Genomic DNA, 24,081 nt, shown 5'->3' on the forward strand with positions numbered 1-24,081 from the left:
GTGCTGTTTGATCAATTATTTGATGTCATTAAAACCCTTTCTGACCTTGACTTCATGACAGAGAAACAAATGCTGTATATTTGCGAAAAATGAGAAGGATCCGGAATAAAAATAAGTTGACGAACATGAAAAGAATGGACAAAGAGGATAAATAAATTACTCTTTCTTACGCTCTTCGAGCAACATCTCTATTCTTGGAAAATCAGCTGCATGGACTTTTTCCATAACCAGAAGACCTGAATGTTTTGAGAGGAAGGATCAAATGTGATACTGTATCATAGAGTAACAAACAAAAACCTTCAGTGAAATAGTGATTGAACACAAGATTAGCTGACTTGAATCACAAGACAATGAACCATGACAAAAAGAATCACGCTGAAACCAATGTATTTCAAATTCCAATGGCTTTATTTTATGTATATAGATTTGTTTATATATATATATTTATAATAACTTTCACCTCAATTGCTTGATTATCATTTTTTTTTGTTCTGTTAAATTCAAAACAACAGGACATAAAGACCAAGGCATTCCACATGATCATATATTACAAAAGAGTAAAGACAAATTCAGGACGCGTGCACATCGTGCACACACATACTTAATACACCGGCTTTTCTTTTAGTATAAAGAATTGAAATATGGGAAACTGCATCCATTGAGACATAAACAAGCACACAGACAAAAAGAAAGAGGAGCGAGAGGGAGAGAGGAGGAGAGCGTTAAAAGGTCCAATGCAGCTGTTTTTTTTTATTTTTTTTATTTTTTTTATATCTCAATAGCAAATCATTTCAGGGTAACAGTTAGGTACCTTACAGTGATTGTTTTCAATTGAAATGGTCAAAAATAAGTACAAATAGCTTCGTAGCAAAGAGCAATTTTGCTAGGAATGTCTGGGAGTGGTTTGAGTGAGGAGGGGAAAACTGAAAACTAGCTGTCATTTGTCTATTAACTAATTTACTGGAGATATCACCAGGCAGGCCGAAACTCCATCCCACCAAAACATCCTAAGATTTCAGGTGGTCTTTTCAACAGCTCTTACACTAAACAGTCATTATCATAATTTTCACAATTTCACAGTAGGGGAGACGGGTAAATTGAGCCATTGTTTACATTCAGCATCACTCTGTCAAGGAAATAGTATTCTTTCTAACAAAGATATCTACATGTATTTCAGGATGTTGTGCATCCCTGGAAATAGTCAGAATTAATGTAATGTAAACATTACAGTTTTGAAAACGTAGTTTGTCCCAAAAAAGTGGACTCTTGGCACAATTTATCCCGGGTATGGGATAAGTTAAACCTCCTACAAATTTCTGTACTAAATTAAATATTATCACTACCTTTCTAAAACCATGCCTATCTTTATTTCCCAAATACAACTCAACAATCACAAATCGCATTTGAATCATTTTAAAGCATCTTTTAACAAAGGCTTAATACCTAAGAAAAGTGTTTCAAAATGTACAACGTTTAACAAAGGCCAGACCCTGTTGTTACTTCATATCCCAGCGATAATGCCTTGCATTATGCCTTGGAAGAAAACACTTCAATTTGCTCAACTTGCCAGTTGCTCAACCATTGCCTCAACTTACCCCAAGGCAAACACATTTTGACTATATTATCCCACATAGCTACAAGGATGCACTTTCATGCTAGGTTTAGGACCTCATATTGAAGCTTTTAGAGACCCAAACTGATGTATAAAACAACTTAAAATGATCTACTTTGGTTTAGATGCAAGCATCATGAAACCGCTAACACAGGGGTTTCCAAACGGTTTTGTCCCGCGACTCCATTTGAAATATTTAAAATGAATCGCGACCCCACCATATAAAGAAAATAATGTAATCAATTGACAAAGTTAACTTTCTAATTGGGCTATGACAGTCCATTACAAATCAGTCAAAGTATTTTTGAAAGTATTTAATTGTGACGGAAGTATGGGTTGAAGTGCCTAAAATGAATCAGAAAGGTATTGAGAAGTTCAGAAAATCACCAGGCAATACTTTTGTATGATCTACTGTGTAGAAAATAATGTATTGTGGATGATTTTCTTTTTCCAACAGCCTGACTTATTGCCAGGTCTTGTCCACTCTGTTCTATTGAGTCATTGTGGGCATTGTAGAGGGAAACTAAATACTTAAACCATTAGAAAGAGACACACATTACAAAGAAAACAGAAATGGCTCTGTTTTTTTACAACCACTTCTAGCGGCTACCGGAGGTTACGGACATAATGTTTTGGTTATTTTCAGAGTTTCTCTCGCGACCCCATTTTCAAAAGACTCCTAGTTTGGGAAACGCTGCTCTGACACAATGAATTCATTTGATTTGCTAAAATCTGTTTTTTGGATCTAACTTGCTTACCACTTTCGCCATATGGTTTCTTCCTTCACAGACTCCACGAAATGACCTTCTTAAATATTTAGTCAAATTATACATTTTGTTTATGATTTCCTTAACACAAGGGTTGCTCAACTTACCCCATAGGCTCAACTTAACCCACTCTCCCCAACCTCATAGTGTGGGAATATATATAAAACACAAGAAAATCACATTTGACTGCACTGGGCCTTTAAGAGAAGTATTGTGAAAATAACTAAACAATAGTATTATAATTGTAGAATACTGTTGCATAGTTTGAAGAAAACAGGGGTGACATTTTAGAATGATAATGAATCTTATTTACAAAAGGGGGGATATGGAGAGTACAGCGAATGTGTATGTGTTGTGTCTGTATGTTTGTCAGGTGAGACACACACTGAGGAAAAGTGCTGCTCAAAAGGCCCTCCAAGAACTGTTGCAGACTGTTACCGTGCCCACAGAAAACGAGCTTCAATACAAACCCTCACACACATATTCACACATTCATTATTATGCGCACACACACACAATTCAAGGAACCACAGCAACGTATTTAATCAACAATTTCAGCCAATTTAATTCCTCCCTTATCTTTGATGTTGCGGTTGTTTCTCCTGCGTCAAATCAAAAACAACAGGCCTGACTGTTTCAGTATCTCAGCGCTGTGGGACCATGACCATGAAGCCAAAACGCATTTCACTTTAACACCAAACCACGCCGAGTGCCTGTCAGAATTAGTCATGATTGCATTAACGTCAGCACAGGCCAGGGTGATGAAACAACGGCTCATCCAAAGTGCGAGAGAAATTAGCAAAACACATTTCAAAAGCTGTCAGTGTTAACACAGTTCAAGATAACAAAACAAGACAGTGCTCTTCGAGAATGGTTGTACAATTATGTTCACACCAAGCCAACCAGAATGAGTGATGGAATGCAGTCACTCCAACATGCTCAGATCAGCCAATCAGCCGCCTTCTCGGACAGGTCTCCTTGGGAACAGAAATTCGGAATATCTCTGGGTCTATGGAACTGCCTGGTTTCAACAGCATAGCTATGAAGAGAGACACCAGTTGAAAGCAGTGTTTAAGACGAGGCATAGCTGTGATGGTCACAGTAACTGGTGATGTAAACGACATTGACTCAGAGGAAGAATAGAGGAGAAGCTCTCCTTCTCTCTTATGTCTTTACTCCTCTGGACCAGTAGCTCAACCCACTGAGTAGAGAAGAGACAAGCTAGGCTGCTGTTGACACTAGCAGAATACCATTCATTTGTTACTGAGATCAAATTATTCTCTGGTACAAGAGCAAGTTAGCCATGTGTTTTTAACTAGACAAGAGACATATGGCCTCTGAAACATCTCTGCTCTGCCCCATAGCCCTTGGTGACTGCATGCACACACACACACAGATCTGAGCCCTGGTAATCTAAGCGAGTCTGGGCAGATTGTGCAGGACTATCAACATGGAAAGCTGGGGCCCCAAGACACACGGAGACAAACACACAGGTCTCACCGACAGAGCGACAGCCTTTCTAGGAAAAAAACAACTAGCAAGATATCGAAAGGGAGAAAGACAAACTGTGGTGGTCGATTTGTGTACGAGCCTCAAAGCGTCAACTAAAAAGAAACTACCATAATGGATAGAACTGTTGAATAAACCAGTGAAGAATCTCAGACATCTCGATGCTGCAGCTAGAAGAAAGGTTGACTGCTGTTTGGCACTGACAGATGAGCGCTGTCCTTGGATGGACGGAGATGGAATGAGAGAGGAGAGAGAGTTGAGGGAGGGCAATGAAGAAATCGATTTATGTGATAGGTGTGAAATGAGTTGATGAGCAGATGCCTACCTTGGTAAAGAGTGATTCTCCGTGGCTGTGGCTGGATGATGGAATAAACAGTGAACAGCGTGGTATCATAATTACTTCTCATTTGGTGGTGAAATAGATTCAGCATGGGGGTAGTGATTTAGGAATGTTATTTCTAAATGCCAACAATAAAACCCCAAGTAATGACTTTTCTCATGGATAAATAAAACTAATATTACCTGCAAAACTATTATTGTGTTATGCATGATAAACAGCAGTGTTGTGTGCATGGCGTTTTTGTTGGTTATCACATCAGGCCTCTGTGGTGAGATGGGGGGTAAAGTAGGATGGTAGACTGCATGGTTGCTGTGAGACACATTGGGAATGAACAATGATACAGTCAAGAAGTACCTTAGCTAATAACCAAGTAGGAATCATTCAACACTAGTGATGACGCACCCAACAGGGACTTGCTACCTACAGATAAAACCCTTAATTGATCAGATCTTTGTGCAACTGAATTTAAGTCCCATTCACGCACACATCCATCCATTCCATGTCTTCAAGGCAGCATCCTCTCAGTGTATGTTTCACGGGGGACAGAAACGGAGTCAAAATGTGTACGAGTTTGTACGTGCAAGTTTTGTTTTGAAAGCAAGTCAACGTTTGGGATGTCTCATTCCATACTTAACCATGCAGAACATTGAACACATATTAAACACTTAGCTTTTTTCCCCCAAATGCAGGTATTTTTTTCTTCTTTTAGTACAGCGTGGTTTAAGCTACACAGAACACGAAAGTACCAATCAACCAGGTCGGACATACTGCTTTAAACCACAAAATTGTTTATACGTCATGCATGCCACATAGATGGTATTATGTTTATACAAAAATAACACCAGTGTCTATTACTGTGCATCATATCAATGACAGAAAGTTCTTTTTTCGGTCTTTTCTCAATTAGATACAATTGAAAATGTATTAAAACACAAGAACTGGTTCGGGTAAATATCGTCCTACGTAAAATAAGGGGTTATGACTTTAATCTGTGATATTCCAGTTTCAAACCTTTTTCTTTTTTTATTTATTTACAACTGCGGAGAAGCTTCCCCAAAGAAATCCCCCAAATCGAAAGAAAAAAAAGCTATCTAAGAAAGATAAGCTTTAGAGAAGCAATGCAGTCCATTACAGTTAACAGTTATTGCACAATGCCTTAGCAATTTCATTTTGTCATACATGAGTCATTATTGAAACCTGTACAATAAGAGGAACAGGTCTTGGAACAGATTGGTCAGAAGCCACGGTGGGCTTATCCATCAGAGAAACCAAACATAGGCTTTATCAGGTCGGTCTAGCCGTTCTTTAGTTCTCCCTCCACCTCAGACATACAGACCTGTTGGTCTTCTTCTGTTGTACAGTTGTGCCAAGGTAAAAACAAAAAACAAACAACAAACAAAAACATTGGGGCGTTTCTAGAGGATGGAGTATATGTTCACCTGTGGGATGGAATGGGAGGGCAACCAGTAAGAGATCACAACAGCAGAACCAAGGCCATGGCAATAGAAGAGGGACAATCTTAGTGACGCTTCAAGCTCTTTGTATTCTCTGTCCACGTTTACATGCAAAAACATTTGCTATTTTGGGAAAATGGAAAATAAGGAAAACACCTTCACCTGACAATAATCGTTTAAAACAATCTGTGCAAAAATAAAAAGGACAAAAAAAGCAATGATTGTACAAAGCAAGACTTTGGCAGAACATTCTTAAAGCTATGCTCGGTGATCCCTGACTGATTGCCCCCTTTTCATTACCTAGAGTTGAAAGTTAAGTTCAAAATCATTCTATGACAACATTTACACATATTGAATGTATAAGTGCAGTCTTCCAAATAGAGTATGTCAGAAGAAAAGAAAGGATTCCAATTGAAAATGTGTCCCCAAAATGAGACTGTCTAATGGTCGAACGGACACCACATCGAAGGCATCTAGTTTCTGTTTATGGACAAAAACAGGAAGTGATGTCACTACCGGTTTAACAGCTCTACTCTCTTCCCATAAACAGTGTACTAAGCCATTAGAATTAAAAGGGTAATGCCGAATTTGGATGAAATTCATGCCCTCTTTGACAAGTCGACTAACAGCATCTGAGAGCACCGATCCTCTCACAAAATAAGTTAAACTCGCAGTCATATTAGTCTGAAAGAACAGAAAAAAATTAACAAATATATTTATATAGAGATTAAAAAATATATATACCCCCAATTAATTTAGCATATCTTCAATGTTCTGTATACTACCACTTCACTCACTTTTATTGGACCACATTTGATTTAAAGGGATAGTTCGGGATTTTGACAATGAGGCCCTTTATTTACTTCCCCAGAGTCAGATGAACTCGTGGATACCATATCTATGTATCTGTGCAGTTTGAAGGAAGTTGCTAACTAGTGTTAGCACAATTGCTTTAGCATTAGCTCCCGAAACTACCTCTAATTTCCTTCATACTGGACGCAGATACATAAAAAACGGTGTCCACGAGTTCATCGGACTCTGGGGAAGTACTGTAGATAAAGGTTCTCATTGCCTAAATCCCGAACTATCCCTTAAAGCTATTGAAAGAAATAGCAGAATTTAAGATACTATCTCTTTAAGACTGTATATAGTGAAGGGGAAAGGGGCGGTAAGACTAGATTGCTGAAAGAGTATGTCCAATCACATGACCTACAGTGAGTAAACAGTTTATTTTAATTTAGTTAGCCCCAGCATCAGACGACCAAGCATGGTTTACAAATGTGGCATAAATATACTGTATATAGAACGGCAAAAACATGTTACACTGTCGATTGATCTTATTCATGGTCTGTACTGTCATCAAAACTCTTCAGCCTATACATATTTATATATATTCCAAAAAGTACTTAATATAAAAATACAGAAGAAGAATTGTAAAAAATGAACAAAACATTGAGTTTCTAGGAAAATCATGCAAGAAAGCTTCCCCAATAACTATGTACTAAGACTCACGAAAGCAAGGGAATGAAGGAGACTAGCCGGTTGAGTGAAGTGCAGCGCGAGCAGGCTGACTATGTTCTGTAAACATCGTAGTGGTCCATGACTTATATACTGTATCGGCAGTGACACATTGTTTTGTCTTTGTGTTTTTTTTTTTGGTCAGGGGGAACAGAAAGGAAACCTCAATAACGATGGGATACAAAACAACAACGACAACCTAGAAAATATGGCTCTGAGTAAGTAGAAAAGGCGTATCACCAGAGGGTTCTATCGAAGTAAGCAACCTAGATATGAAAATAAGGTTGAAAATATGGCAGTAGTACATTACTGGTAATCGATAGCACACGTCCTGTCGAGGGCGTCACAATCTCTGTCACAGAGTTGGTGGCCGGAGGCGGGAAAGGGGGTCAGCCCAAGTTTACACTCTCTCTACCATCATATACAACAATGACCAGGGGAATCATGCACCCCAAAAATCTTAGGGGGCACAAAGTACGTGAGGATGGCTGGGGGGTGGTCCGGAGGGGTGGTAAGCCCCCCGACCGTAAATTGGAGAATTTAGCATTTTTCTAACACCTGAAGCAGCTTTTTCCCTGTAAACTAGAGCCATAATCATTATGCTTAATTCTATGTAAAAAAAATGTATATTTTTCTGAATATCTAAGCATACCAATTGAGCTGTCTGTATCCACCTGACTGGTGGTTCTTATTTTTAAAGAAACTAAATATACTTCTCTGCATCTCTGGTAAAATATTGAAAGGAATGTGAGTCTTATTCAGTACATTTAGTTATTGCTTGCTTTTCTGAAGTCTACCAACCTTGCCAGCTAAGAGGATGACAAGCTAGCTACTCTAACTGTATTGATAGCCTGAAATGGTTCCTTGGTAGCTAGTTATATAAAACTGCTAGGTGCCTAGTAGTATTACAGAGAGAAAAAAAGACCCCCCAAAAATATATTTTAAACATGACAAATCTGAGGGAGCACGTGCCCCTGTGCCCCCTACGGGCATGACACCTCTGACAACAACATACACTACTGAATACAGGAGCTCTCATACACATCTCTGGTTGAGTATTTTTTCTTCTTCTTCTTGTTAGAGTATTCCTCTTATTGTTACGCCATTATCTGTGGTTGGTTGACCCTAGAGGACATGTGGGGATGTGCCGTGTCCCTATCCTAGCAGCCCGGAGGAGGGAGGGTGTGAGGGAGCGGGGCGGGGTGAGGAGGGAGGGGGAGATATTGGATTTATATCTGGGCCGCTCACGGTTGGCTCTCCCAGAGGCATGATGGGAGAGATCGATAGTCCCCTGTGTCACTCTGCTGCCAACACAGTGATGCTCGATAACAACATAACACACTCACACCGGAGCTAACAGGAACAAGCCCAACGTCCCTTTGTCAACAGTGTAAAACGAGGACTAGATTTGTCTTGTTAAGTTACAGAGAATGTATTTGTGTGGACTTTTATTTTTTTGGTGGATTTTTTTTGTTGAGACAGACTAAAGCAAAAACAATGACCCATTTTTGTCCACAGGAATACGTACGTCCTAACCCCACCCCAAATAATGTTTCACATAACCCATCTCTAAATTCCCATTCTACTCAACACAGATGAGACATGGATAATATACGTCATGCATACGAGAGATGGGGGTGAAATATCATTCACTTCACTCTGACGTTCTTAATCTTACTCCATATTGAGGCAGTTTCGTAAGCAACTTACTCTCAAGGGGCTAGGGAAAACCAGAACTCTGATTGGATGAGATAAGGATGAGGTCATCGGATGAGGGCGATGCCCCTTCCCCTTTTTTTACCTCCACATCGTCTTGCTATGACACCACTCCACAGAGAGGTGGTGCTCTCTGGCTCTAGCCTGCTGCAAGCTTTACTTTGAAAATGTTGTTTTAAGAGAATTCAATTTTCTGTTAAAATATCATAGCATTCTTTACACTGTCCTTCAACAAAAACAGGATAAATCATAATGGAATCATGTCAAATGGACCCAGAAGAACCAAATTAAAGTGAGTTGTTTAGATGATTGAACGTAATTCATTGAAAAGCTGTAGTGTATCAGAATTAATGAAGACATGGTTTCCTGCATTGAACTGAATAGCCCATTAGTACATCCTGCTTCAAAACAGATCAAATGCATACATGCTGTACAATTTAAACACAGATTGAGAAATAGAGAAGAGAAACTTTGTAGCTGAAAGCTGCTGTTAATCACATGGGCCATGTACGTCTGATCATCCAAATCAGCTGGGAGCTGTGTTGAGCCTATAAAGCATATATACAGGTAACTGCCAAAATAAAGGAAACACCAACATAAAGTGTCATAAATAGGGCGTTGGGCCACCACGAGCTGCCACGACAGCTTAAATGTGACTTGGCATAGATTCTCCAAGTGTCTTGAACTCTATTGGAGGGATGCGGCAGCATTCTTCCACGAGAAATTCCATAATTTGGTGTTTTGTTGATGGTGGTGGAAAATGCTGTCTCAGGCGCAGCTCAAGAATCTCCCATAAGCGTTCAGCCTCTTCTTCTAACCACGGTAGCCAAAATAATGGGCAACTGGGTATTTGTATACATGACGGGATGTTAATTGCTTAATTAGCTCAGGAACCACATCTGTGTGGAAGCACCTGCTTTCAATATACTTTGTATCCCTCACTTAATTAAGTGTCTTCTTTATTTTGGCAGTTACATGTATGTACATACAATATTAATGTACATATGGGTATATTCTTAAAGTTCTGTGCCAGTTAGCGTATGCAGAGTATAAGCTAGTACAGAAGGATAAACATGTTGCGTTTCAGTTCTAGGCTACTCTGAGGTAAAACCAAAAAAAAAACTGATATAAAACCCCAAAGATGGACAGACGGACAGGCTACGGCCTTCGACGAAGCAGATTGGTGGACCCCAAATGGTCCTTCCCACCCATGAGTTAGGGGTACAATGTGATTGGATGCTCTGCATGTCACTCTTCTGCACAGACTTAAAGGGCACACGCGACACAGTCAGTGCAAGCCGATGAGAATGGCAAGGTGGGGGTGGTCAGGTGAGAGGTGGGTGTAGGGTTCAGGAAGTGGAGGGAAGAGGTGAAGAGGGGGAGGCGCTGGCACCGGGACCCCTTGCCCACTCTGGGTGCACCCTCTGTTGGATGAGTCTAAGGATCTGAGGGGCGCACCGCTGGTCCTCCTCATGGTGGAGGAGAGGAACTGCAGGGGGGAAGCCAGCTGGCCGACAGGGGTGGATGGATAGATCAGAGCGGAGAAGAGAGGAGGTGATCAGCAGGAGGTCTCATGGCTGACGTCTGGAGCTTCTCCCCTCCCAGTCGAGGAGCTGGGGATGGGCTGGATCTCCATATCCACCTCATCGCTGCTGGACTCCTCTCTCTCAGGGATCTGCGCCTCCTCCTCAGACAGGGGGACAAACTCAGGGTGGGCCATGAAGTTATGGATGGAGTTTCTGGATTCTGGGTTCTCTAGCCCCGGGTAAAGGGAGCTACGGAACGCATTGACCACCTTAATCTTTTAGAGAGACCGAAGAGAGAGGGAGAGGGGGAGAGACAGGGGAGAGAAAGAGGGGAAAGATGGAGAGAAAGAGAGGTAAATAAAAAGGACAGTTAGTATGAGGGTCCTGGCTCGGTCTTCCTGTGTTGATGGTGATGAGAGGAGTCAGGCAGACAGGCAGGGGTTTATGGGTAATCTGCTAGGGGGGGGTGGGTGGTCAGTGAGAGGTGAGAAGTGAAGGATTCTGGAATGTCATGGTCGCTCTTTGCAGTCTCGATCACTCGCCGATCATTAAATCAAATAGAAAGCAAATGGAAGACAAACAACCCCCAAATCACACACACAAAAAAACACCAGTTCACTACAATACAGTACATAAGAGCGGAGTGGAAAATAGAGAAGGAGCACCAAACAAATAGAGCACCAAAAAATAGAGCACCAAAACACAGTACAATACTAAAATACCTACTTACGATGTGGGAACACTTGATGATGACGGTGGACGGATATTTAGCAAGCATCAGGAACACAGCTACTTAATTCTACAACCCCCCCCCCCCCCCCTTCCCCAAACACACTGACACATACAGTACGGTGCTATCTGAGGCTACAAGCTGCAGTCTCTTATCACTGTGACGCTAGGATGCACACCAACACACCAGCCTACACACAGCTACAGAACAGTACAGCTAGCTGGCAGCATCTCAATGTTCTTCAATGAATAAAGGGATGGAGGGAGTTGTCTGTTGGGCTCCTTGGTTGACGACCAACGACGAGTGGGATATTTGGTGGGAGTGTGGTGAGGGAAAGTGCAGGAGGAGAAAGATGATGAGAAGACGTTGGTAGAGGGCATGAAAGGTTGACACAGCAAATGGGGAAAAAACATCCACTTCATACACACAAACACACACGCACAGTACACGCTCAGCCTTTCACACACAAACACACTCAAATATACTTATGAAGCTGATGGTACTCAACACTCCCTACAATAACCTACTTAGACTATAATCTGTACCACACCACAATGGGAGCAAACAATTTCTCTCTATCTATTTGCCTACACTACCATTCAAAAGTTTGGGGTCGCTTAGAAATGTCCTCGTTTTCCATGAAAACATACGTGAAGGAAAAAACACACTGCTCTTGATAGTATCACTGATCGTTAATAAGCTTACGTATCAGCCTCACGGCCTTCATCAGAGCTTCATGTCAACATACATGAAATGAGTTGCAAAATGAATAGGAAATATAGTCGACAAGGTTATAAATAATGATTTTTAATTGAAATCATAATTGTGTCCTTTAAACTTTTCTTTTGTCAAGGGATCCTCCATTCGCAGCAATTACAGCCTTGCAGACCTTTGGCATTCTAGTTGCCACAAGTTGAATTGGCTTGATGGGCACTTCTTACTTTCCTGGGCTGGGAAAATTCTGGATCATTGTTACTCTAACTTCCGCGCATACAAAGCCATCCCTCGCCATCCTTTCGGCAAATCTGACCACGACTCCATTTAGTTGCTCCCAGCCTATAGACAGAAACTAAAACAGGAAACGCCCATGCTCAGGTCTGTTCAACGCTGGTCTGACCAATCTGATTCCACGCTTCAAGATTGCTTCGATCACATGGACTGGGATATGTTCCGGATAGCGTCGAACAACAACATTGATGTATACGCTGAATCGGGGAGCGAGTTTATTAGCAAGTGCATCGGTGATTGTCTATTGTCTATTAAAACATTCCCCAACCAGAAACCGTGGATTGATGGCAGCATTCGCGTAAAACTGAAAGCACGAGCAACTGCTTTTAAATCAGGGCTAGGCGACCGGAAACATGAAAGAATACAAACAGTGTAGCTATTCCCTACGTAACGCAATCAAACAAGCTAAGTGTCAGTATAGAGACAAAGTAGAGTCACAATTCAACAGCTCAGACACGAGAGCAATGTGGCAGGGTCTACAGTCAATCACAGACTACAAAAATAAAACCAGCCCCGTTGCGGACCCCGATGTCTTGCTCCCAGACAAACTAAACAACTTCTTCGCTCACTTTGAGGACAAAACAGTGCCACCAACACAGCCCGCTACCAAAACCTGCGGACTCTCCTTCACCACAGCCAACATGAGTAAAACATTTAAACGTGTTAACCATCGCAAGGCTGCAGGCCCAGACGGCATCCCCAGCCACGTCCTCAGAGCATGCGCAGACCAGCTGGCTGGTGTGTTTACAGACATATTCAATCATCCCTATCCCAGTCTGCTGTTTCCACATGCTTCAAGAGGGCCACCATTGTTCCTGTTTCCAAGAAAGCTAAGGTGACTGAGCTAAACGACTATCGCCCAAGTAGCACTCACTTCCATCATCATGAAGTGCTTTGAGAGACTAGTCAAGGATCATATCACCTCCACCCTAACTGACACCCTAGACCCACTCTAATTTGCTTACCACCCCAATAGGTCCACAGACGATGCAATCGCAATCACACTGCCCTAACCCATCTGGACAAGAGGAATACCTATGTAAGAATGCTGTTCATCGACTACAGCTCAGCATTTAACCCATAGTACCCTTCAAACTCATCATTAAGCTCGAGATCCTGGGTTTCGACCCCGCCCTGTGAAACTGGGTCCTGGACTTTCTGACGGGCTGCCCCCAGGTGGTGAGGGTAGGAAACAACATCTCCACCCCGCTGATCCTCAACACTGGGGCCCCACAGGGGTGCGTTCTGAGCCCTCTCCTGTACTCCCTGTCTGCGTGGCCATGCATGCCTCCAACTCAATCATCTAGTTTTCAGACGACACTACAGTGGTAGGCTTGATAACCAACAATGACGAGACGGCCTACAGGGAGGAGGTGAGGGCCCTCGGAGTGTGGTGTCAGGAAGACAACCTCACACTCAACGTCAACAAAACAAAGGAGATGATCGTGGACTTCAGGAAACAGCAAAGGGAGCCCCCTCTATCCACATCGACGGGACAGTAGTGGAGAAGGTGGAACGTTTTAAGTTCCTCGGCGTACACATCACAGACAAACTGAAATGGTCCACCCACACAGGCAGCGTGGTGAAGAAGGTGCAACAGCGCCTCTTCAACCTCAGGAGACTGAAGAAATTCGGCTTGTCACCAAAAACACTCAAACTTCTACAGATGCACAATCGAGAGCATCCTGTCAGGCTGTACCACCGCCTGGTACGGCAACTGCTCCACCCACAACCGCAAGGCTCTCCAGAGGGTAGTGATGTCTGCACAACACATCACCGGGGGCAAACTATCTGCCCTCCAAGACACCTACAGCACCAGATGTCACAGGAAGGCCAAAAAGATCATCAAGGACAACAACCACCCGAGCCACTGCCTGTTCACCCCGCTATCATCCAGAAGGCGAGGTCAGTAAAGGTGCATCAAAGCAGGGACCGAGAGACTGAAAAACAGCTTCTATCTCAAGGTCATCAGACTGTTGAACAGCCATCACTAACATTGAGTGGATGCTGCCAACATACTGACTCAAATCTCTAGCCACTTTAATAAAATTCTTGGGGGATGTAATAAATGTATCACAAGTCACTTTAATAAACAATGCCACTTTATATAATGTTTACATACCCTACATTACTCACCTCATATGTATAGACTGTACTCTACACCATCTACTGCATCTTGCCTATGCCGTTCGGCCATCGCTCATCCATATATTTTTATGTACATATTCTTATTCATTCCTTTACACTTGTGTGTGTATAAGGTAGTTGTTGTGAAATTGTTAGATATTACTGCATGGTCGGAACTAGAAGCACAAGCATTTCGCTACACTTGCATTAACATCTGCTAACCATGTATGTATGTATGTATGTATGTGACCAATAAAATGTTGATTTGATTTTACGTACTATACGGTCAAGCTGCTCCCACAACAGCTCAATAGAGTTGAGATCTGGTGACTATAATAGAGTGGCCAGCACAGACAGAATACCAGCTGACTGCTTCTTCCCTAAATAGTTCTTGCATAGTTTGGAGCTGTGCTTTGCGTCATTGTCCTGTTGTAGGAGGAAATTGGTTCCAATTAAGCGCCGTCCACAGGGTATGGCATGGTGTTGCAAAATGGAGTGATAGCCTTCCTTCTTCAAGATCCCTTTTACTCTCTACAAATCTCCCACTTTACCACCACCAAAGCACCCTCTGACTATCACACTGCCTCCACCATGATTGACAGATGGAGTCAAGCACTCCTCCGGCATATTTACATTTTTTCTGCGTCTCATGAATGTTCTTCTTTGTGATCCGAACACCTCAAAAGTAGATTTGTCTGTCCATAACACTTTTAACCAATCTTCCTCTGTCCAGTGTCTGTGTTCTTTCGCCCATCTTTTATTTTTGTTGGCCAGTCTGAGATTTTGCTTTGCAACTCTGCCTAGAAGGCCAGCATCCTGGAGTCACATCTTCACGGTTGATGTTGAGACTGGTGTTTTGCGGGTACTATGAAGCTGCCAGTTGAGGACTTGTGAGGCGTCTGTTTCTCAAACTATACACTCTAATGTACTTGTCCTCTTTCTCAGTTGTGCACCGGGTCCTTCCACTCTTTCTATTCTGGTTAGAGCCAGTTTGTGCTGTTCTGTTAAGGGTATAGTACACAACGTTGTACGAGATCTTCAGTTTCTTGGAAATTTCTCGCATGGAATAGCCTTCATTTCTCAGAATAAGAATAACCTTACAATTTTCTGAAGAAAGGTCTTTGTTTCTGGCCATTTTGAGCTGATGCTGATGCTTCAGATACAAATGCTGATACTCCAGATACTCAACTAGTCTAAAGAATGCCAGTTGTATTGCGTCTTTAAATCAGCACAACAGTTTTCAGCTGTGCTAACATAATTGCAAAAGTGTTTTCTAATGGTCAATTAGCCTTTTAAAATGATAAACTTGGATTAGCTAACACAAAGTGCCATTGGAACACAGGAGTGATGGTTGCTGATAATGGGCCTCTGTACACCCATGTCCATTAAAATAAATATCTGCCGTTTGCAGCTACAATAGTCATTTACAACATTAACAATGTCTACACTGTATTTCTGATCAATTTGATGTTCTTTTAATGGACAAGAAATGTGCTTTTCTTTCAAAAACAAGGACATTTCTATGTGACCCCAAACTTTTGAACAGTAGTATGTGTGTGTGAGAGAGAACTAAGAAAAAATGAAAAAGGGTCAAATCCAATCATTTCCATTTCCAGAGCGTTCTCTGGCATGATGCGGCTGATTATGACGAGAAATGAGCTCCACTTTGGTGTCCTGTATGTGGACCTCATCTCTACAGACTATCCAATCAGCATCCAACCTCTGTGATGATTCTTGATATTTAAATTCTTATTTCAGGCAGACTTCTCTGGCTATGTGGGTATGTGTTTGTTTAAGAGAGCATTGTGATGTCGAACAAAAGATATTTCCATTTTCATTGCTCCATTTCTGTGCCAGGAAGAAAATAGTCACACACACACGTACGGACACACACAAATAAACATGGTAAATCAAAGATGAAAACGACTGGTCTGTTATTGTTACCCTGTAGTCAGAAAGGAGAGCGTCTTGGGAGAAGAGAGGGAGACAGAGGAGTAGAAAGAGACATAAGAGTGGGAGAGGATGGAAACATACGCAGAGCGAGAGAAGCAAGAGATGAAGGAGTGCGACATGGGGAATAGTATCAGAGAAAACAGAGTGAAAGACAAATAAGAAAAAGAGCAAAAGGTTTGGGAATCAAGGCCTACAGCAATTGGGTCAGAAATTGAAAGGAGAAAAGGTCATGGGTGAAAAAAAGAAGTGATCATGTTAAACGACCACCATCCCAGCAGCTCTAAATGTGTGCATAAATTGGGGATAGGGGTCAGGGGTGAAAGGTAAAAGGTGACAGCTTGACTCAACACTCCACAAGCCTTAAAGCTGATACAAATTCCTATGAGTTACGGGGAAAAAAAGAACAGCTACTTCAATTCCACTTTGTATTCTCAGTCTTACATGACCTATTTCATATATTTAGATATTTTCCACACTGTATTCTTCAGTCCTAATCATCTTTTCTTCCTTTAAATCATATTCACACGTTTTCCAGAAACTTTAGTTCAATTTGCAAATCCGTTACCTGCACCACCTCTTCCTTTACTCCAGAACCTCAGTGTGTGACGAGCGTCTCTGCAACCTTGCCTCTTAAGCCCGGGGCTTTAAGTCCTCTAATATGTGTGTGTGTGTGTGTCTACATTTGTGTGTAGTTCTCTAGGTTTCTAAGTCCTCTCATCTATCTGATCTCTGCGTGCCTCTCGTGTGAGCGTGTTGGCGGTTGCGAAGACACACCAGTGTACCACAGGCATCCATCACCCTTTTTACATAACAAAATGTGGTAGAACTATATGCCTATCTTCCTTCCTCATAAATCCCTTTTAGTGAGAAAAAAGCAGAGTGAGATGCAGAGGCTGTCATGGAGGAAGAAGTCAGCTCTGGGGTTGCCAGCCAAGTCTTTAAAAAAAAAATGCAATAAAACACACACTGAGTCATAAGTCCTCCCTGAATAGCGGACTGACAGGGAGAGGGAGGAGAGAGGGAAGAGAAGAAGAAGAAGACAGAAAGACGACAAGACGAGAGAGACAGAGAAATTGAGGGCAAGGGAGAAAGAAAGATGCATGTGAAGTAGAAAAACGAGAGGGCCTCATCCAACTGGAGAAGAGAGACAGGGCGTGTGAGAGAACGAGAGAAAGGGGGAAGGAGAGAGAAGGGAGTAGCTGCAGCATCTGTCAGCCATCTCCTTGCGGCCCTCCGAGGGTGTGAGGGTGTATGTGTGCGTGCGAGCGAGTGTGTGTGTGCGTGCGAGAGAGTGTGTGCGCGCGTGTCTCTCTCAGTACTCTGTTGCTGGGCAGACGGCATGTGTGTGTCTCGGGGGGAGGAGAGGAAGTGCTGTGTCGTGGTGTGAGGAATGACGTCCCCCTTTTCTTCCCTCTCACCTCTCCATCCCTCCCTCTGGCAAAGGGCAAGGTCATCCCCCATCCCTCTGTCCCTCTCATCCGTACAGAGGAAGCTGACTAGCATATCTCACACGACTTAGCTCATCTCTCTTACTAAAACAGTCCAACACCATCACCAGAACTAGTGGACTCTCTATACACTAACCACGCAGATGACCACATCACTTCTGACACAGAATCAATCACTCACACACTCATTCAGTCATTCACTGACTTTCTCCTTTTCCACACATGTATCCTCAGGGCTGGACATGGAGATGGCTGAGCTATCAGCCCATGAACTGTGACCGTGGCAAGCCCTTTAAGATGCCCTACGTGTCTTTAGTGACAGTTGGAGAGAAGGTAGAAGATACACGCTTTCTGATATGTAGCCACTGGAAGTAGGAATCTGAAAAATACTAAACACTGCTCACGCACCCACGCACCCACACAGAGACAGACAGACGAGAGACAGACAGAGAGAGAGAGAGAGACACACAGAGAGAGAAGTGCAGAGGCAGCTCAGGAAATGGAGTGATGCACGGTTATTAGAAAATGCAATTAACCCTTCGCTATTAACCCTCGTGAGACCTCCTGGGCCCTGCCTCAGATAACAGCCTCTCAGATTAGGGCCTGCCTGCGCGATTTAACCTTTTCCGATTATACCCTGTGTGAGATTAGCCAGTCCAATTATCTCTCTACCGAGGCCGCTGTATTGCCGGACCAACCACAGCCAGGGAAATAAAATGGACGTCAGGATTCCAGATGATAGGATTTTCAGAGTTAGGACTGAGACAGATTTGGCTCTTTCTACTTCCTGACAATTATTTTTAGGATGATCTCGTCTCACGGCGAGGTCTCACCTGGGTTAATACATGCAGATCATATTAGGAGTTTGGAGAACTCCAACCCCCAGGATGCACTGGGAAAGCCATAGGAAAGCCAGAGTGAACCGAGGAGAGTGCGAAACCCGAGGAGAGAGTAAATAAAACAATGAGAGAGAAAGGGAACGAAACAGACATAGAACAAGAGAAAGATAGAAAGACAATCAGAGAGAGGAAGTAGTCAGCAGGCATCGGCAGGCTGTGGATGGGGTAATGACGGCATGTCAGCAATTCAATCAAGCAATCAAACAGTCAGTCATGCAGCATTCTGACTGGAGGAGAGGGAGGAGGAGGCGGCAGAGAAAAGATAGCTGGTTGTTAAGGGGTCGCCATCGCAACCGCTCACTCACTGCCTGCAGTGGAGGGGGAAGCAGCGGCGGCGGCTGCAGGAAGGGGCGGGGCCCCGGCAGAGTTGGCAGACAGGGAGGAAGAGGAAAGCCCTACGTGGGTGGGGCTAGAGACAGTTTTGGCGTCGTTGTGCTGGCTGACCACAGAGGGCTGGCGTCTCAATGCCCCCGGGACCGGAGCCTGACCCGTCTGGAACGTATAGACCACGTCCATCTGCAAACAGCCCACAGCACAGTCACAAGAAACAGAGAGACGTAGGGAGAGAAAGAAAGAGAGAAGGGGGCAAGGAGAGAGGGAGAGATAGAGATAGAGATAGAAAGGGAGAAAAAGAAAGAGAGAAGGGGGCAATGAGAGAGGGAGAGATAGAGAGAATGAAGGGAGAGAAAAAAGAGAGGAAGGGAAAGATAGCAGAAAGAAACATTGTATGGGCAGAGCAGACAGTGGTTATTGTAAAAATGTAGAAAATCCCTAAATCGTTAGTTGGAAGGGACGAACGGGGGATTGGAGAGATGGAGGAAGAGCGGGATGAATGGAGAGGGAGAGGACTGGAAGGCCTGCCACTGAATAAAAGGGGTAATATTATTTTGTGACAGAGGAAAAAGACTGAGGGCACTGGTAGGAGCGAGGGAAAGAAACAAATGAAAACGGCAGAGTGTTCCTACAGGCCACTGATAAGTTTGGTGCGAAGTCGTCCTCCTCTTGCCAATTATGTCCTGGTTGTGTTTGACTAACCAGCCGTGCTGACACACATACGACCGAACCACACAGCCCACCAGGATTAGACAGAGGGAAGGGAGGGGAGTCAGAGGGGTAGATAAAGACCTAATTACCTCACTGCCTCTCTCCATCACCCCCCCACACACCTTTCTCCCTTCTATCCTCCCTCCCCAGGAGAAAGTGAGAAATGCTCGACTGCATCTCTTCTCAGCGCTTCCTTTATCAGTGTGATGGAGGGAGAAATGGAGGAAGGAGAGAGGACGGGAAGAGGGTGATAAATAGGGAAATTGAACTGAGGAAGTGGAACGTCGGAATGGGAATCTCGAACGACACAGAAACCAACTTGAAAGAAACTAATAAGAACGGTCAATTATGGCGTTGTGTCCCAGTGAATGAGGAACATTTGTCAACAGTAAAATATGTTATTTCGTTCTAAATCTACACACATTCAATTAAATACCTTAAACACAATATGAAAGACAAAACATATATTTATTTATTATTCTGGTCAACCGTATTGAGAGTCTTTCCTTTATAAAAAAAAATGACAGTTAATGGACAATAGCAAAGGGAGAGAGGGCTAAAAAAGGATGAGAAGAGAGAGATCAACCAATTCAAGAAGAGAGAAAGATTCAGAAACAAATGTGAGACAAAGAGTTGCATATTTCAGTTGATGAAGAGGGTAGAAGGTTAGTAGGTTACAGGGTGCACAAACAGTATAGGCTTCTGGAGTTTGTGTGTGTGTGTGTGTGTGTGTGTGTGTGTGTGTGTGTGTGTGTGTGTGTGTGTGTGTGTGTGTGTGTGTGTGTGTGTGTGTGAGAGACCGAGAAAGAGAAAAGAGAGGAAGTGAGTGAGGGAGAGAAATAGACACCAGAGAGATAGGACTGGAGTCCTCCACAGCCCTGTAGATAATGGAACAGTTAAAAAGAAGAAAGTTAAGCAACCCACCTCCCCCCCTCCGCACCCCCAACGGCAGACTGAGAAAGCCTGAACTCTTTTTGACCCGCTGTACGATACGGTTACATCCAAACAACACAACAAGCTAATCATCCTTCGCCCACTCTACAGGGGTTTTGCTGCAGGTATGTTGTTTCAGCGTCGTTTCAGCGTCAGCGAAGGCTAATGAAGCCCATAGGGACACAGCATAGCCGCTGGACATGCTAGCGCTATGATTGCCTATAGCTCACTCCTGTAGGAGGGGAGAGCAGCACTGCCGAACCAAAGCTCGCCTTCTGGAAATGTCTCCATAGGCTCGCTTTATTGTAGCGCCACGGCCTAAGAATCCCGCTCACGCGCCGAAGAAAGGACCCAACTTGGCTGATGAATTGTCAGGGAGAATGGGACCTTCTAAAACACATGGAGAGAGAGGAGGAGGTATTCTAAAAGGGGAACACCTACACCTTTTAGGTTTGTTTTGAGAAAACAACTAGAAAATAAACCATGACATTCTCTTCTGTTAGTTCTAAATGTTTCAAAGAATAAAAGCATTGTGTTTGGGACAAATCATTCAATACACCCTAAACCTCAACTAAATCTTGTGGTGAACAATGTGGAAATTGAGCAAGTTGAGGAGACTAAACTGCTTGGAGTAACCCTGGATTATAAAAACTGTCAGGATCAAAACGTTTTGCTGCAACAGTAGCAAAGATGGGGAGAGGTCTGTCCATAATAAAGTGTCGCTTTCGAAACATCCCCATCAACAAGGCAGATCCAACAGGCCCTAGTTTTGTTGCAGACGGACTACTGTCCATTCGTTTGGTCAGGTACAATTGGCCCAGAACAGCGCAGCATGTCTGGCCCTTAAATGTACACGTAAAGCTAGCATTAATAATATGATTGTAAATCTCTCCTGGCTCAAAGTAGAGGAGAGCTTGACTTCATCACTACTTGTACTGACTTGTTCAATGCACCGAGCTGTCCGTTTAAACTACTAGCACACAGGTTGGACACCCATGCACACCACAGAAGACATGCCACCAGAGGTCTCTTCACAATCCCCAAATCCAGAAGAGTCTATGGGGGGTGCACAGTACTACATAGAGCCATGACTACATGGAACTCTATTCCAAATGAATTAATTCATGCTAGCAGTAAAATGAGAAAAAAAAGAGAGATGAAATTACACCTTATGGAACAGTGGGGACTGTGAAGAGACACACACACATTGCATTTTGTATTGTAGATATGTGACAGTAGAGTAGTGGCCTGAGGGCACACACTTATTGTGTTGTAACATTTTTATTTATATATAACTGCCTTCATTTGGATGGACCCCAGGAAGAGTAGCTGTGAAATCTGGTGGGCATGGGAGTGGTGCCATCTCTACTGCACTGTGTGTGTGTGTGTGTGTGTGTGTGTGTGTGTGTGTGTGTGTGGGTATGGAGACAATGGACCTCGGCTTCCTCTCCACCTCCAGTCTTGCCACTCGGATTTCTTTGAGCGGTGGTGGCGCATGCAACAAATTTCCCGCAATTCTACATATTTTGCCATGGAACCAAGATAAAATCCTGCAGTTTGAAAGCTAGTTTCTTGCAATTCTGCACATTTTACCGTGGCCTTTTTTGCTATCCATGTGCCTCAAATATGAAAGTGCCCCATTCCATGACATTTTGGGGAATCTCAGATTCTCACTGACTGTGTGGGTTTTATTCTGGAGGTTATTAGTTCTCAAAGATGATCTTATAAATATATAGGTCCATTATCTTTTCTACATACTTTATACCTGGTTGTAGTCATTTAAATTTAAATATACACTGAAACTGTTTTACCATCACAAAATGCATTAAATGCAACACACACACAGGTCAAAAGTTTGGACTTTTCTATGTATGTGACCACCCCGGGGGTGTGTATGTGTCTCCTTCCTATACACCCACAGAGAAGGAGACCCTGTGGAGTACCCCGGCAATTAAAGGGTGTGTGTGTGTGTGTCCCACTACAGAACACAATTGGAGACCTGGTGAAAAGCTCTATTTGAATACAGTCTCTAAATATAAGCTAGCCAATGGTGTGTGTGTGCACAACAGGCAGTAGGTGTGTTTCTGCTCCCCATCTCCCATCACAGTAAGTCTCTTCAACCCCAAGGCTGTGTACACTGAGACAGTGAAACAGAGTTGGAGAGAGAAAGAAAGCGAGAGCGAGAGCGAGCGAGACAATCCTTTGTAGCAGCAACAGCAGTATTAGTATGATCCTGAGAGTCATCCATTATAACTGTCCATCAGGTTATAAAGAGATATGTCTAGTTGTGTTGGTGGGTAGTGACTATCGCTACAGGCAGGCCTCCAGTGTGTGAGTCACAAGTGACTAGGTAGGGTTTCCACTCCCCCACCCGAGGGCCCAGAGCTACTGACATCTTACATCCCAGGGCCCATATTTACAAAGCGTCTCAGAGGAGTGCTGGCGTAGGATCAACTCCCCTCTATCCATATAATCGTATTCATTGTGATCGAAAAGGCATAACTGATCCGAGATCAGCTTCTACCCTGCAACACTTGATCTCCTCCTGATATTACCCATCTGGATCCTGACTCCCAACCCACCATTTTAGGGGTCACTTAGTTAGAGAGCTATCCAGCTAAGGGGTGAAAAGTTACAGACAGTAGAGACAGAGGTGGCATTGTGACAGGAAATCTAAACAATGCTAGCTAAACAGACTGGTACCCAGGCTAATTTAGAATGACTGAATTAAAAGAAAGGAGGCTGAAACAATCATATCATACCAGCACAACAGTTATCAAAACAGTCATGGTGAAGAAATATGTTGTCATATTCTTCCCTTTGGAGGACAGACAGCAGGTTAAAGCTCCTCACAACAGGGAGGACAAGGGGGAAGTTTATCCCTCCTCTCATCCCAATGCAGTGCTTCTGTAGCTCTTCTCGGTCTTTACCTGTGAACGGGGGGAGAGATGGGAGAAAGGGGAGGGAGAGGAGTATTCAATCCTGTCAACCCCTTATAGATGGTCTTCTCTCTTCTTCTCCTCCTATACCTGCGGAACCCCTGGAGGGGACTGGAAGGAAAAGAGGGAGATAGAGAGGGGGGCTGCTAAAGCGAGAGCAGGTGATGGTAGTTGAGGACCCCCTGGTGCGTACCTGAGTCTGGATGCGGTTGAGTCCCCTGAACCAGAGGACCTGTCCCCTACGGAGCTCCATCTCAGCATGGTCGATCTCATCATCCCCCTCGTTCATCTCGTTTTCGGGAACATCCTCCTTATGGGTGCCGTGGCCAGCCTCCTTCAGGAACTTCAGGCGGTGGGTGGGGATGGCTGTGATCAGCTGGAGGAGAGAGGAAGAGAGAACGTTTGAAAAAACATTTATCTCACTCAGCACAGTAGGAGTAGTTATACACCCTGCAATAATGCTGTATGAATGTATTGGGGAACGGTCGAGATCATCTGGGAAGAAAGAGAGCAGTGTACATGAGAACAGGCAATTTGGTGCATTAACATTCAGAGCCA

The 24,081-nt window shown here is 43.4% G+C and overlaps 1 protein-coding gene across 6 annotated transcripts in view; it reads right to left on the reverse strand.

The window, feature by feature from the left end:
• Nucleotides 1-387: 387 nt before the first annotated feature.
• The window catches only part of LOC129843188 (plasma membrane calcium-transporting ATPase 1-like), a 176,993-nt gene continuing 153,299 nt past the window's right edge, over nucleotides 388-24,081 (reverse strand). For 3 of the 6 annotated variants that reach the window (XM_055911853.1, XM_055911855.1, XM_055911852.1), the window contains 2 exons: nucleotides 23,717-23,899; nucleotides 388-10,717 (listed from right to left, as the gene is read on the reverse strand). In XM_055911853.1, the coding sequence (XP_055767828.1) occupies nucleotides 10,475-10,717; nucleotides 23,717-23,899 (426 nt within the window). In that variant the 3' untranslated portion in view covers nucleotides 388-10,474. Of the gene's footprint in view, nucleotides 10,718-18,912; nucleotides 19,124-23,716; nucleotides 23,900-24,081 lie in introns of all 6 variants that reach the window. The other 3 variants (XM_055911856.1, XM_055911854.1, XM_055911857.1) reach the window with 2 other exon arrangements.

Source organism: Salvelinus fontinalis, chromosome 3 (assembly GCF_029448725.1).
Source record: "Salvelinus fontinalis isolate EN_2023a chromosome 3, ASM2944872v1, whole genome shotgun sequence".
Lineage (NCBI taxonomy): Eukaryota > Metazoa > Chordata > Actinopteri > Salmoniformes > Salmonidae > Salvelinus > Salvelinus fontinalis.